Genomic DNA, 16,542 nt, shown 5'->3' with positions numbered 1-16,542 from the left:
CCTATCTGAGCACCATAGAAAAATATTGTAACTGCTCCAATGCCCAAGAGACAACTTTTCACCTTATTTGGTTTACTGAAGCTCCCTGAACTGTTTCCCAAATCCAGTCCTCAAGTACCCCTAACACTGCAGGTTTTCCAGGTCACAAGTAAAATAATTCCACCTGTGGATCGTTCAAAATGTACCAGTCAGTAATAACTACACCTGTGCTCCAGCAAAGAGATATGGAAAACATGCACTGTTAGAGGTACTTGAGGACTGGGTTTTGGAAACACTGTGGTAAGCACTCAGAAGCAGCCTATACTATTAACCAATCACAGGTTTCCTTTTACCTACTATAACAGCAGCCATGGCCCGATCACTAGAGGGAGCTTCAGTAAGTTGTAGGAGGTGTGAAAATGTCTGCGGCCCCAGACCTCAGAACACATCTCTTGTTCCACTCCCCGAACCCACCTCAATATACTCTCCACCTGCTTCAATGCAGAATCCCCAACTCCTCTCGCATGAAGACGTCACACCCTCTCATGCCTCTAGGGGGCGTTACACAGCTAAGTGATGTGACAACCCTGCTTCTGTGTGACCCGTCTTGTCTACTGACCCAGAGGATGCAGGAGCGAGAACTGGACATAGCACAACCCAAACACAGGACTGGCCCCAGGATGCTTTGCCTGCCAGTAGATAGCCAGACGATAGCTGCAAGGCATGTTGGGACTTGTAGTTTCACAACACCTGGAGAGCGACATGTTGGCCAGCACTGCTTTCTAACACATACTGGAAGTCAGGGTCATTCTTCTAATCTGGTTACTGTACATAACTTGGCCAATACATAAGTCCAACACCAGTTTGGAGATATCTCAGATCTGACCAGTAAAGAACTATTAAAAATAAACGTCAGTTCAAGTGATAACTACAGAGGACATGCCCCAAAACTGATTAGGAATGTGGCTACGGGCAGTAACTCCCCCTTTTTCTATAATTTATACCTCTCTGCTGCCTTCAGGACCAAAGGACAATTACAACAAAATGTAGGATTTAAAAATATTAACGGCTAAATTTTATTAGTCTTGCACGCCGCTTCTCTGCCAAATACAAGTTTGAAAGTGTTTAAGACAAGTGTTTGGCAAAAAATTATTTTGGTCACAGATTTATTAGTCTTTCTTTATTAGCGCAATGTGGACGCCGGTTGGTCGGCCTATATCCCTTATTGTAAAAGACATGCAGTAACATTGTAATATGACGGGATGAGCGACTTAAGTCTCTATGGTCTTCTTATACCAGCTGACCATGTCCAGGGAACCTGACCTGTGAGTGCTGGATTTTATTTTAACTAGGTTTTATCTATACAATTGTTCTAGACTATTCTAGAAATTCAAATGTCGCCATACGCAGATGTGGCAGCCAATTAGTGCCCTGAACCAAGATTCAGCCTAATTAGTCACACAAAATAGTGTCTTTGGTGATTTTATATATATATATATATAAAAATTCCTGTAGCTTTCCAGGTGTTGTGAAACTACAAGTCCCAGCATACCCTGCTAGCTGACAGCCTGCTAAGCATGTTGAGGCTCACAAGTATTCGCTTTTTAAAGGGTGTGCTAATATAACATGCATTGTGCTTTTCGTACCATCATTATACATTACTTGTGTGGCTGATTTGCTCACCGGAACCCTATAAAAAAAAGTTTAATAGGTCATTATCCCTTCAATGTACAGCGCTGCGTAATATGTTGGCGATATAAATACAGGATAATAATATTAATAGTCTCCATTCTGTTGTTCTCAGGCCACACTTCTCCCCTGAGCATTCCCATGTCCAATAGATGATCTGTTTTTGACTTATTGGGGTATATTTTCTAAACTGGTTTGAAAACAGTGGGGATGTTGCCTATAGCAACCAATAAGCTTTTAGCTTTCATTTATTTAGTACCTTCTACAAAATGACAACTAGAATCTGATTGGTTGCTATAGGCAACATCCCCATTTTTTCAAACCTGCAGCTTAGTAAATCTAGCCCATTGTCTATTAAAGCCAATTTCATGTTCTCCATGGTAATTTAGCCACTAGGGTGCGCTGTCCCACTGTAGTCTGGCTGATGACACCCTCTATAACGTATCACCACTGACATCATGTTATTATAGGAAGAGAAACCAGGATCTCTGAATGGAATAATCTACTTCCTCGTGTTTTACTATACATTTATTTTCAATAGTATTTATAAAGATTTTTCAACTATGGGGTGAAACGTTTGGAGTACAGAACATTCCGGGAGAGTAGGCAACTATGCGTTAAAGAAAAGCAGCTAATGAATCTCTAGAAACTGAAGTGTCTTTTACATTTCTGTTTCCATTACTGAAGTCATGTTGTCTTACCTGTCAGTCTTTGATTAAATCTTGGTCTCCATGAAAATGGCCACCTCCATAGGCATCAATACATGGACATAGGACACAATTTCTGAACTATGTCATCATGCCACAGATGGCGAAGCCAACCACGTCTTGTACTGGCTCAGCATCAGGGAGAATGCCAGACTCTTCAGGGAGTGAGGGAGATCACCCCTATTTCAGGTAGTCTCCCTGACATTCAGGGAGAGTTGGCAAGTGTGATCTAAATATAAATGCAATGTGTTGGGTCTTTAGGAAGTGAAAACCCCCTTTTATTTTTTCACATGCAGAGGTGTGGACCTCTGCAACAAGTATCGGGGCAGAGGTAGGGTAGTGGTCCTGAACAAGTAGAGAATTTTCAGGAGTACCATCCTCTTGACCAAAGTAATCCTGCCCAGCCAGGAGAACTCATAACGGCGGCAAGGCTTCAACATAGGGATGATTATGTAAATAATAAAGAACAGGATACAGGGCAATATTGTTTACAAATTTTGTGAAGGGCCGGTGACGTCTCTGGTCTGGTAAAAGCAATAAATATATCTTCAGCAAGTCAGCAGTCACTTATGTGGCACACCATATATATATATATATATATAATTGGTTGGATTTGAAGCCATTGCTAAAAACACCAGACGACTGGGAGATGGAATTCGTTAAGATGGTTTGGAGAATATAACCATTAAAACTATGTTTCACCAATACTTTATGTAAGACAAAAGGAGGCAAACATACCCCTTCTCAGCATCGACGGATAATAGATGGGAATTTTCGGAAGTCATTGGGCAGATCAGGTTGGGTTCAATCTACTGGCAAAGTTTGGCTTATATTTTGAGATCAGTAGAAGGTAGTAAGTTGGGGTAGAATGGGACTTTGCCCGGGTAAAATTTGAGTTTCTAAAGAGAATGGCTACCCCTTTGTGTCCGGAAGGTCCATTAGCCATGAAGATTTGAGGGTAGTGGGACGTTTTAGGCAATTTTTTTTAGGCGTTTTAGTGCAATTTTGCATCGTGGTGCAAAATGTTGAAGCCACAATGTTTACTCTCTGTTTAGAGAAGAAGGCTAAGACAAGCCATCGTTTGTTAGAGGTCTAGCCCTTTGTTGCTTAGGGATATAGCTTTCGTTTTTTGGGCTCTGTTCCGCCCTAGGAAGTATTTGTCCTGTGGGTGGGAATGTTGGGGAGGTACGGGTGCATGCTGCTTTTTTTTTTTTAGAGGGGAAAGGAAGTATCTAAATGGCAGTTTAGTGCTTTACAGCGCCAGGCAGACTTCTGGGGGAGTGGTCATGCACCCATTGTGACGGGACCACGCCTCCATCCTGACATGGCCACACCCCCTGCCCTGATGATGGAGTGAGATGTCGGGAGATATATTTTGTAGATGGAATATATGTACATCGATATGAACAACAGTTAAGGTGGCCTCCCAGCTTGTCAGGCCCCACATTAAAAAGTAATTAATAGATATATATACATGGGCAATGCTGCGTGCACTACTGTTAGGTGCACACAGCTCTCCCTTTTCAAGCAGAGCCGTTTGAAGCGGGAACATGGTCCAGCCACCTCAATTATACAGTGCCCAAGGCTTGGAGGGGGGTGTCTAGGCACTAGGAAACTCCCCCTCAGTTTGCCTATTATACTCTGAATAAGATGTCTGTCTACCAGAGAAAACAATTCAACTCAGTCCATGATATGAGCAGTCAAACTGCTCTCCTGCTTACTGTAAGATATATGCAGTGGCAGACATCTGCCACTAGGGGCACACTTTGAAATTGGGGTGAGGAAGACATAAGGAAAGACTGTTTCACAGTAAGGAAGAGCGACCCATGGACTAGTCTTCCAACAGTTGAGGTGGAAAACTATTCATACAGTAAAAGAACTCAAGAATCCAAAGAAGAGCATGGTGGCCCAGTGGTTAGCATTGCTGCACCACAGCGCTAGAATCATGGGTTTGATTCTTTTCAGGGCCCTATGTGTGTGTGGCGTTTGTATATTCTCGGGGGCTGGCGGGGGCAGGGGGGCTACAGCCTGTGCCAGATCAAACAAATCAAAAATACCCCCCCCTGTAAGAAAAACACACACACAAAAAAATATTCATGCAAAGTGTATTTTGTGAGTGTTTTTTCCTTTCTAATGCCCATAAAATAATACTAAAAAAAAATAATTATTACAATATGCTACCAAACCAAAGTCTTACCCGTCCTGAACGCCAAAACTAAAAACAGTATAAAATCCGCTTAGTTATTCTGCAGGAACAGTTCCTGCCGCTAAGATGCAAAACCTCCTTTGGTCAGAAAAAGGGTTAATGCAGCAGTTTCGTTACATTATTTACTGATACATCTGACAAAGGATCAGGATCCTGGAAAGTGATCAACGCCCGGTGATCGGTCTCCCAATATCACTGTAAATAATAATTGTTCTCTAAGGGATATAATATAACAGTTATTCATACCTGTAGAACCTATCCGTGAGATGTTACATTGTCCGCATGACGTATTCATTGAAGGAATATTATGAGCTACACTGTTTATCTCCCTGTAGTTATCTCTGAATCTGCATCAAACCTTAGAGATGTTTTGCGAGCGCCAGAATTGCTGCTATTCAGCGTGTAATAATATTGGCCTCTCTGCAGCGCTGAGGGATCATTGTGTTGTGGGCTGTAGTAATGTTGTTTCAGCAAAATAGAAAAATAATTCTGCCCGTGTTCTAGTGACTGAGGAAGGGAGAGGTTAACAAAGCTCCATCTTCTGTTTTATCAAACTCACTTGATACATATCTGCTGAATGCTGCAGCTCAGATAGATACAAATCACTTTTATATCTACTTAGTTCTGTACCCAGATGTAGCGATAAAGTTAAAATAATTGATGAAATATAAGTTGTAAAACAAATTGGATATGAATAAAAAAAATATTACTATCACATTCCGATCACTTACATTCCCGTTACATTTCTCATTCCGCCACTTCTAAATTTCCACTTCGCCCACTGAGTATGATACAGAGTCTGCCAGAAAAGCACATTAATAGGTATGTTCCAAGTAATGTAATAAACCTTCGCACGCAGCGAGCCACTTGCTATAAGCTGGATGTAATGAACTTAGTGGTACTAATATGGCACAAGGTTGATGTCACAGGTTTGTGCGGTCACCTCTTCAGATATGTCCCGTCTCTGCACACCCAGGTACTCCTGTACTCAGATACAGCAGGTACACACTGGTACTCCTGTACTCAGATACAGCAGGTACACACTGGTACTCCTGTACTCGGATACGGCAGGTAACCATACTCGGCTACAGCAGGTACACACTGGTACTCCCGTACTCGGATACAACAGGTACACACTGGTACTCCCGTACTCGGATACAACGGGTACACACTGGTACTCCCGTACTCGGATACAGCGGGTACACACTGGTACTCCCGTACTCGGATACAGCGGGTACACACTGGTACTCCCGTACTCGGATACAGCGGGTACACACTGGTACTCCCGTACTCGGATACAGCGGGTACACACTGGTACTCCCGTACTCGGATACAGCGGGTACACACTGGTACTCCCGTACTCGGATACAGCGGGTACACACTGGTACTCCCGTACTCGGATACAGCGGGTACACACTGGTACTCCCGTACTCGGATACAGCGGGTACACACTGGTACTCCCGTACTCGGATACAGCGGGTACACACTGGTACTCCCGTACTCGGATACAGCAGGTACACACTGGTACTCCCGTACTCGGATACAGCAGGTACACACTGGTACTCCCGTACTCGGATACAGCAGGTAACCATACTCGGATACAGCAAGTACACACTGGTACTCCCGTACTCGGATACAGCAGGTACTCACTGGTCTCCCGTACTCGGATACAGCAGGTACTCACTGGTCTCCCGTACTCGGATACAGCAGGTACTCACTGGTCTCCCGTACTCGGATACAGCAGGTACTCACTGGTCTCCCGTACTCGGATACAGTACTCACTGGTCTCCCATACTCGGATACAGCAGGTACTCACTGGTCTCCCGTACTAGGATACAGTACTCACTGGTCTTTCGTACTTGGATACAGCAGGTACTCACTGGTCTCCCGTACTCGGACACAGCAGGTACACACTGGTCTCCTATACTCGGATACAGGTACTCACTGGTCACCCGTACTAGGATACAGCAGGTACTCACTGGTCTCCCATACTCGGATACAGATACTCCCTGGTCTCCCGTATTCGGACACAGCAGGTACTCACTGGTCTCCCATACTCGGATACAGGTACTCACTGGTCTCCCGTACTAGGATACAGCAGGTACTCACTGGTCTCCCATACTCGGATACAGGTACTCACTGGTCTCCCATACTAGGATACAGCAGGAACTCCCTGGTCTCCCATACTAGGATACAGCAGGTACTCACTGGTCTCCCATACTCGGATACAGGTACTCCCTGGTCTCCCATATTAGGATACAGCAGGTACTCCCTGGTCTCCCATACTAGGATACAGCAGGTACTCACTGGTCTCCCATACTCGGATACAGGTACTCACTGGTCTCCCGTACTAGGATACAGCAGGTACTCACTGGTCTCCCATATTAGGATACAGCAGGTACTCCCTGGTCTCCCATACTAGGATACAGCAGGTACTCCCTGGTCTCCCATACTAGGATACAGCAGGTACTTCCTGGTCTCCCATACTAGGATACAGCAGGTACTCCCTGGTCTCCCATACTAGGATACAGCAGGTACTCCCTGGTCTCCCATACTAGGATACAGCAGGTACTCACTGGTCTCCCATACTCGGATACAGGTACTCCCTGGTCTCCCATACTAGGATACAGCAGGTACTCCCTGGTCTCCCATACTAGGATACAGCAGGTACTCACTGGTCTCCCATACTCGCATACAGGTACACACTGGTCTCCCGCACCCGGTTATGAATGAACGCTGCTGCTTCCTCGCTCTGCACGCTAGCCCCGCCCTCTTCCTCCAGCCGCCCCTCCTATTGGCTGCCGTCCGCTCGCTGCCCCGCTCTGAGCCGGAGAGCTCCGTCTGACCGTCCGGGAGACCGGGACCTGCGGGCACCGAGCCTGGCACAGCACCGGGCACCGAGCCTGGCACAGCACCGGGCACCGAGCCTGGCACAGCACCGAGTGCTCAGAGAGAGGGTACCCCCCGGGCCCCCGGCTGGCAGGGGCCACACGTCGCCGGCTGGAGCTACTGGCTGCCGTACCATGCCCCGGCTGTAGGGGGCGCCACTGGTAGAGGATGTCCGATAAAATGTCCAGTTTTCTGTACATCGGGGACATCGTGTCGCTCTATGCGGAGGGCGCCGTCAATGGCTTCATCAGCACCCTGGGGTAAGAGCATCTTATATGTCCCGACTTTTATCTATTACCCCATCTGTCCCCGGAGCACCGACCCCGGCACTGACCCCGGCACAGGAGCCTCAGACCCCGGAGCTGTCAGCGGGGAAAGGAAAGTAGGAAGTGTTCAAAAGTTCTGTAAGAGGCCTCAATACTCAGAGTGACTGCAGACTGCACATGTAATAAGTACATATATCTACATATGATATACCTTACTGTGCATGTAATAAGTACATATATCTACATATACTATACCTTACTGTGCATGTAATAAGTACATATATCTACATATACTATACCTTACTGTGCATTTAATAAGTACATATATCTACATATACTATACCTTACTGTGCATTTAATAACTGTATATGTCATATACCTTACTCTACAAGTAATATACCTTACTGTGCATTTAATAACTATATGTAATATACCTTACTCTACATGTAATATACCTTACTCTACATGTAATATACCTTACTGTACATGCAATAACTACATGTAATAACTGTACATATAATATACCTTACTGTGCATGTAATAACTACATGTAATAACTGTACATGTAATATATCTTACTATACAAGTAATATACCTAATTGTACATGAAATATACCTTACTGCCCAGTATGTGCACTGACCTGCTCACCACCTACTGCCCCCTCTCCCATCAACGTGTGCATGTAACCAACTGCCCTTTTACACCCTGTGTGAGTACTGACATAACTGCCCCATGTAACCCTGTGAGTACTAACATAACTGCCCCATGTAACCCTGTGAGTACTGACATAACTGCCCCATGTAACCCTGTGAGTACTAACATAACTGCCCCATGTAACCCTGTGAGTACTGACATAACTGCCCCATGTAACCCTGTGAGTACTGACATAACTGCCCCATGTAACCATGTGAGTACTGACATAACTGCCCCATGTAACCCTGTGAGTACTGACATAACTGCCCCATGTAACCCTGTGAGTACTGACATAACTGCCCCATGTAACCCTGTGAGTACTGACATAACTGCCCCATGTAACCCTGTAAGTACTGACATAACTGCCCCATGTAACCCTGTGAGTACTGACATAACTGCCCCATGTAACCCTGTAAGTACTGACATAACTGCCCCATGTAACCCTGTGAGTACTGACATAAATGCCCCATGTAACCCTGTAAGTACTGACATAACTGCCCCATGTAACCCTGTGAGTACTGACATAACTGCCCCCTCTAACCCTGTGAGTACTGACATAACTGCCCCCTCTAACCCTGTGAGTACTGACATAACTGCCCCATGTAACCCTGTGAGTACTGACATAAATGCCCCATGTAACCCTGTGAGTACTGACATAACTGCCCCATCTAACCCTGTGAGCATCAGGGGAGGGCTGGCAAACTTTAGCCCAGGGTGCAAGACTCCACTCAGCAGCCTATTAGGAACATTTTAAAGGAAAAAAATGCAGGTGCCCCGGCCCAAGATAGCCCATTATATGACCTGCCCGGGGGACAGATGCCCCCTGCCTTCCAGCCCAGCCTGCCCCTGGTGAACACTGACATAGCTGCCCCCTCTAACCCTGTGAGCACATATAACTGCCCCCTCTAACCCTGTGAGCACATATAACTGCCCCCTCTAACCCTGTGAGCACATATAACTGCCCCCTCTAACCCTGTGAGCACATATAACTGCCCCCTCTAACCCGGTGAGCACATATAACTGCCCCCTCTAACCCTGTGAGCACATATAACTGCCCCCTCTAACCCTGTGAGCACATATAACTGCCCCCTCTAACCCTGTGATCACATATAACTGCCCCCTCTAACCCGGTGAGCACATATAACTGCCCCCTCTAACCCTGTGAGCACATATAACTGCCCCCTCTAACCCTGTGAGCACATATAACTGCCCCCTCTAACCCTGTGAGCACATATAACTGCCCCCTCTAACCCTGTGAGCACATATAACTGCCCCCTCTAACCCTGTGAGCACATATAACTGCCCCCTCTAACCCTGTGAGCACATATAACTGCCCCCTCTAACCCTGTGAGCACATATAACTGCCCCTCCTTAATGCATGTTCCATTATCGCACTTTGTATTTCGTGATATAATTACCCCAGACTCCTTTGCTCTCCTGTGAGCACATTTGCCCCCTGTGTCTTACAGTGCACATTCACTTTCTCATTCTCTGTCACTTTGATGATCTACCTGCAGACTCCTTGGCAGTGCCAGCCAGGTACTGATGCCCCCTGATCTGGGCACCTCACTGCAGACTCTGCCAGCTCAGTGTAGTCCTCTACTAACCTCATTACACTCCCATTGCCTTCAATTACATAGTTCATTTACCTGACATTGTCTGTTATATGTGAGTTATGCCCTCAGCCAGGGAGGCCTACAAGGATCTGATACCACCGTACACACGGGGGAAGGGGGGGGGGGGTAATAAGTAAAGACCCCGTGTCACGGGCAGATTGTCATGTTTTCCATTCAGTGGGGCTTTATCCCTATGTACCGCTATGTAGACTTTTCTATCATTTTGTCAATGTCAATATAGGATTAAAGGCATTTACAACACAATACAATTGACATTCCGTGAGCTGTATCAAGGTGTGTGGTGTATTTTTAGGAGCTATGCGCATATTTGGAGCGGATTAAGGGGAATTATGTGGGAACTTTCCAGAGAGAAATAGTTCGGGAATGTGATATATAACACAAATTGTGGCCAGTAGTATAGAGATTATTACTTTAGAGATTATTAAAAGTGCATCACATGAGATGAATGTATCTGAGTTTAGATAATATAACCGCATTGGATTAAATTGTTATCAAAGCTTTTTTTATTTTATATATTTTGTTTAACTTCTGCTATATGCTATGATAACGGCAAAAACTGTTTAGAAAAATCTGTAAAATGTAAATTAACATGTTGGGTATATGAAATAAATTCAGGTTAATTTCAGTGTTTTATGCAAACTTAGAACTGCAGATTGGCACATGGTACCCTAAAAGACGGAAAGTGAAAACTCAGACCTCCAATGCAATTTAACTATGGCTTTGTAGTCTTTCACAAATAAAGGGACCTTTTAATTTGAGACTTAGGGGTATATGTACTAAACTGCGGGTTTGTAAAAGTGGAGATGTTGCCTATAGCAACCATTTAGATTCTAGCTGTCATTTGTTTAGTACATTCTGCAAAATGACAGCTAGAATCTGATTGGTTGCTATAGGCAACATCTCCACTTTTTCAAAGCCGCAGTTTAGTAAATATACCCCTTAGTGTACCCATCACCTACCACTCACTGTGGAGGCAGCCATTTGAACCAACATTTTTCAGAATGTACTTGGTGCCTGGTGATGTTATCTCATACTTGCCAACTTTTCCTCGTTGGCTTCAGGGAGATCCCGGGGGAGGTGGGCGTGTGTCATATTTTTGGCCAATTACCGCAGGAGGCGGTTCTATGATGCCGCAATATTTGCGTTACTAAGCCCCACCCCTTATCTATTGCGGGGGCGAGAGCCGGGAGGTTGCCCTGCTCTCCCGGGAGGCCGGGAGGACTCCCAGAAATGCGGGAGTCTCCCGGACATTCTGGGCGAGTAGGCAACTATACGTTAAAGAAAAGCAACTAATGAATCTCTAGAGACTGAAGTGTCTTTTACATTGCTGTCTCCATTGCTGAAGTCATGTTGTCTTACCTGTCAGTCTTTGATTAAATCTTGGTCTCCATGAAAATGGCCACCTCCATAGGCATCAATACGATATCTGCTGCAGCCCCACTGTTATCATGAGCAATAGCAGTCCCTGTAGATTTCTATGGGGGCTGCTATTGTCCGTGATTTAAGAAGGTCTGAAAATCAAGGATTTAAAGATGGCGTTAGCCATTGAAGCCTATAGGGCAGTGTTGGCTAACCAGTGACACTCCAGGTGTTGTGAAACTATAAGTCCCAGCATGCTTTGTCAATATATAGCAGCTTATTGCTGGAAGGGTATGCTGGGACTTGTAGTTTCACAACACCTGGTTAGGCAACACTGTTCTAGGTGAAACTTCATAGAGCTCAGCGACTATCTGCTCTTTAAAAGGGGATTTCCACCTTCAGCTGACTTTACCTTACTGGATTTTACATGCCCTAGTGTAATTTTTACTAAGTCCACTGCTTATCATTTCGTTATTTGCTTTTGAGCAATGCTTTTATATAATCAGGAATTGTTTAATCATATATAACATTTAATCCTATTTTCATGTAACCTCAGGTTGTTTTTGAGACTATGTATGTAATATGTTCATATTATTCTCTTATTATGTGTCTGCAGTCATTTTGGTGATAAATCTACTTGTTGTTAGTGTTTAAGCACATGGTATCATGTTACCTGTATAAGTATGGGGAATATTCCAAATATTTTTCAATAGGTTTCATTTTTGCCTCAGGTGGGTTTGTTGCTGACACACAGTAGATGCAGCCGTTTGGCCATTTAGGGCACTGAGATAATTAATATAAAAAGGAAAAAGTGGAGGTGTTGCCCATAGCAACCAATCAGAGTCCAGCTTTCATGTTCTAGAATGTAGAGGATAAATGATAGCTAGAATCTGATTGGTTGCTATGGGCACACCTCCACTTTTACTTTTTAGAAGGTTTATTAAATCTACTTATCGCCTCAGTGATGTCCCTGGTCCTTGTTGCACTGATTGGTTAGGCTGTATTCTCACAAACATTGGTTCAACCCACAAAATGGCTGCCTTCACTGTCTCCACGTGACAGGGGCACTTTTAAAGGAAATTTGAGGAAAACCAAGGTGTTTTTTTTAAGTGGTGGAAAGAAACACAACACTCATAATTTTACTTTCTAAAATCTTAGCTCTTTAATATACACTATAATTATTTAACATTACTTATGTGGAGAAACATCTAGAGATTTTCATTTACACTTCACATATTGCTATTATTGTATGTGGATTTTCTTTTATTTATTCAACTCTTAAGAGACTTATCACTTTCCAATATGGCAGCTCCCGTCAGTATTCCTGTGTAAATAAACATATAACCTACGATCTACTTCAGTGGTGGGCGATGGGCAGCCCTAGAACCTTCCCCTGCGGCCCCCAGCTCCTTCCTGCTTGATTGACTAAAGTGTTTGTTACAGCTTGTTACACTTGTTTAAAGCATACTTGCCAACTCTCCCGGAATGTCCGGGAGACTCACGAAATTCGGGTCGGTCTCACAAACTCCCGAGAGAGCAGGCAAGTCTCCCCCATCCCGCAACTGCCTTCCCAAAATGACGCGATTCTCGTTGAATTGTGTCATTTTTGGCCCCGCCTCCCAGCGGCAAAACGTCATCTTTGTTGCGGGGGCGGGGCCAAAATATACATGGGGTAATGACACTCCGAAAGTGGAAAATACCAGCAAAAAATAGGTTTAACCAACTCCTGGAGATTTTCCTGCTCCTTAATGTATCTGTTTCCTGTACGCAGCGGAGGCAGCCATTGTGTGCGCTGGTATAATATTTACGGCTATGCAGCCTATCCATTCACTAGGGACTAGTGACCTCACTGGGACGCAGAGCCGGGCTTCGGTCATTGTCCCTGGGGCCACCAAGTAAATTCCTCTTTCATGGGCTCCAAACAAGGCTGCTCTCAGCGTCTGCAAAATCCACTGCTGCCTGCGCAGGAGGCGGGACCAAGCTTTCATTGTTTAATGTCTATTAGATAAACGTTTACTACACCGATAAAAGCTGGCTGCTGATTGGTTGCCGTGGCTCATGGCAAAACGTGTCTCTGAATGCAATGTTAGTAAAGTTGCCCTATTGTGTATATGTATCTAGCATATCCTTGTTTTAGTAACAGAGCTTTCATGTAAGACAGACGTCACTGTGCTGAAACCTTTATTGCATACAGTCATACATTAACCGTTGTAAAATATAAGATTAAAAAAAAAATTTGCTGGAGAAATTGCCTAACAATTCTATATTATTGGATCAGCGTGTGATACCCACTGCAGCTCTGCAACTGTTGCTGGGATACAATTTGGGCTTTTGCACAATCTTTGGTCAATGTTTTTGTTGACTTTATTGATTTTCCAGGTGTATGTGACCAGGGTCTGAGCACTTTATGGTATTAAGTCTTTGTCTTCTGCACATTTGTGCATCAACAGTTTTAAGTGGAGGTCACCAGCAGCACAGAGTATATCAGGAGATGAGTGATGTGTCAGTGAGGACAGAGCTGCATGTGACAGGGGCAGTGACATGATGTGAGGAGAGGAATGGAGGCAGCAGGAAGTCACAGACTGAGAGTTATATAGTGGAAGGAGCAGGGTCCTCCAGCAGCACAGAGTATATCAGGAGATGAGTGATGTGTCAGTGAGGACAGAGCTGCATGTGACAGGGGCAGTGACATGATGTGAGGAGAGGAATGGAGGCAGCAGGAAGTCACAGACTGAGAGTTATATAGTGGAAGGAGCAGGGTCCCCCAGCAGCACAGAGTATATCAGGAGATGAGTGATGTGTTAGTGAGGACAGGGCTGCATGTGACATGATGTGATGAGGGGAATGGAGGCAGCAGGAAGTCACAGACAGAGTTATATAGTGGAAGGAGCAGGGTCTCCGAGCAGCACAGAGTATATCAGGAGATGAGTGATGTGTTATTGAGGACAGAGCTGCATGTGACAGGGGCAGTGACATGATGTGAGGAGAGGAATGGAGGCAGCAGGAAGTCACAGACTGAGAGTTATATAGTGGAAGGAGCAGGGTCCTCCAGCAGCACAGATAGCAATATGTGACTTCTGTCACACACGTATAGCCTAGCGTTACAATTTAGGCATTTTTATTGCGAGATAACTAAATGTAAACGAATGTGAGAATAAATATAATTGTACCAAATGAGGCCATTACTATTTGCACACTTAGCTGTATTTAAGTGGCTATATCGAATGCTTCTTGTTCCAGTCCGGTTGAAAATGTTGCAGTCAGTTACAGTAATCTTAAATTTGCATCTCAAACACCAGTGTACACATTGCCTAGTAAACAACGTTCTTACCTCCAGCGTATTGCTAGAGCCACTTCTTGAGATAACATATATGTTGTGGCTATAGTACGTATTTCCTGGCATTTTCCCTGACATTTCCTGGAATTTTTACAAATGCTAATAAAGATCGCCATTGCTCGTTTATATAACGCTTATGAAAACTGACCTTTGTGTCTGTGATAAGATTGCAAAGTCTCTTTTAGATCCTCCTCTATCTGTCTGCTTAGTGCTGGGTGTGTAGTATTTTGCAACTTGAGCATGTTTAAACGGATATATTATTGTTTTTCGAAGAGACTTGACCTTCTCACCCAGCTACAGGGATATATTCAATATTGCAATCCTCCGTTTATACCTCGATCACCAAGCCAGGATCCCAATGAGCATTTGAACAGCACTTTTCAGCACTCAGAGGGGGGCGTTAAGTAACAACAAACTGGTATTAAAGAAACAGCTTCTGTAACCCTTAGCAACCATTCCTGTGTTTGCTTTCACATTCTAAACAGAACTAGCACAATGTCAGTAGTTGCTATGGGTTACAGAGGGCATTCTCTCTCAGCACCTGTATTGATAAATGGCCACTAGAGAGTTTTACACCACAGAAGTATATCGCTAATCTACAGAACACACTTCCTTTGTAGCCAGTGAGAATGTTATTTTTATTGTAATTGCTTTATATATGCAGCACTTTTTACAGACAATGTTCAGTCATACACATCATTCTGTGCCCCAGTGGAGCTTACAGCCTAAATTCTCCGCCGCACACACAATAAGTTTTTGACACCTGGGAGGAAACTGGAGCACCCGGAGGAAACAGAAGTATATAGAGGAAGGACATTTAAACGCCACACAGATAGTGCCCTGGTCGACATTAAACCCGTTGATAGTTTACTTTTAATCCCCAGACCATTCTTCACTATAGGATTAGGACCCCAGGTTCAGCTGTCAATCACCCTCCATTATTTAATACTGTTGTAACAGAAGAGCTCTCTTCTCAATGCTTAGCAGCAGGGAAGCTAATATTTACTATGTATTAGAGATGCTCAGTGACCCCCGTGAACTGGTTTTGGTTTTGGGTCTGGATTAGCTTCGTGTTTTGGTTTTGGCAAAACCACCCTTGTGTGTTTTGGTTACAAAAATTGCTAAAATATGCTAAAATCACTTAATTTTGCTCTTTTTTTTGTTCCTACATTAATATTAACCTCAATACCACTAATTTCAAGTCATTTACAGTCAATTTTGACCACCTCACAGATCACAATATTATTTACATACACTTTCAAACAAAGACTGCAGCGCCCCCTGGCTGGATGGTAAGCGACAGAGCAATGACACAAACACACGGCAGTTCCTAGCACATCTAGGACACATTGGCACACAGCAGTGGCAGAAAAGAAAAATGGTGCAAGATGGAATTGTCCTTGGGACCGCCCTCCTACCCACCGTTATTTTGGATCTTAAAATGGAATCCAAAACTCGATGACGTCATGATGACGTATTGCCTCGTTTTCAATTCCGAGGCCATTACAGGAATCCTATAGCTATCTGATAACACGTATGGACTGTTATTATACATATCATGAAATCATGATTACCGCAGACCATTGCATATGGTATGAGGCAAAAATCAATTTTAATCCATTTTGCTGCCAGTATGAACAGACCCGAGTTGTAACAATGCTTTGAAATAGCACAGGGCAATTGTCTGCATATGATTTAACGGGATGGTTTCATGCGAAGTGATTAGAATGATGTGTGTAACTTACAGTACATGGATTTAGAGGTGATCTGTATTTTACA

The 16,542-nt window shown here is 44.2% G+C and overlaps 1 protein-coding gene across 3 annotated transcripts in view; it reads left to right on the top strand.

Annotated features, from left to right (window-relative positions):
* Nucleotides 1-7,371: 7,371 nt before the first annotated feature.
* The window catches only part of ITPR2 (inositol 1,4,5-trisphosphate receptor type 2), a 180,753-nt gene continuing 171,582 nt past the window's right edge, over nt 7,372-16,542 (top strand). For all 3 annotated transcript variants that reach the window (XM_075210447.1, XM_075210446.1, XM_075210448.1), the window contains exon 1: nt 7,372-7,730. In XM_075210447.1, the coding sequence (XP_075066548.1) occupies nt 7,639-7,730 (92 nt within the window). In that variant the 5' untranslated portion in view covers nt 7,372-7,638. The remainder of the gene's footprint in view (nt 7,731-16,542) is intronic.

Source organism: Mixophyes fleayi, chromosome 4 (genome assembly GCF_038048845.1).
Source record: "Mixophyes fleayi isolate aMixFle1 chromosome 4, aMixFle1.hap1, whole genome shotgun sequence".
Lineage (NCBI taxonomy): Eukaryota > Metazoa > Chordata > Amphibia > Anura > Limnodynastidae > Mixophyes > Mixophyes fleayi.
Note: the sequence above shows the minus strand (reverse complement) of the source record. Positions and strands in the feature narration are given on the sequence as shown.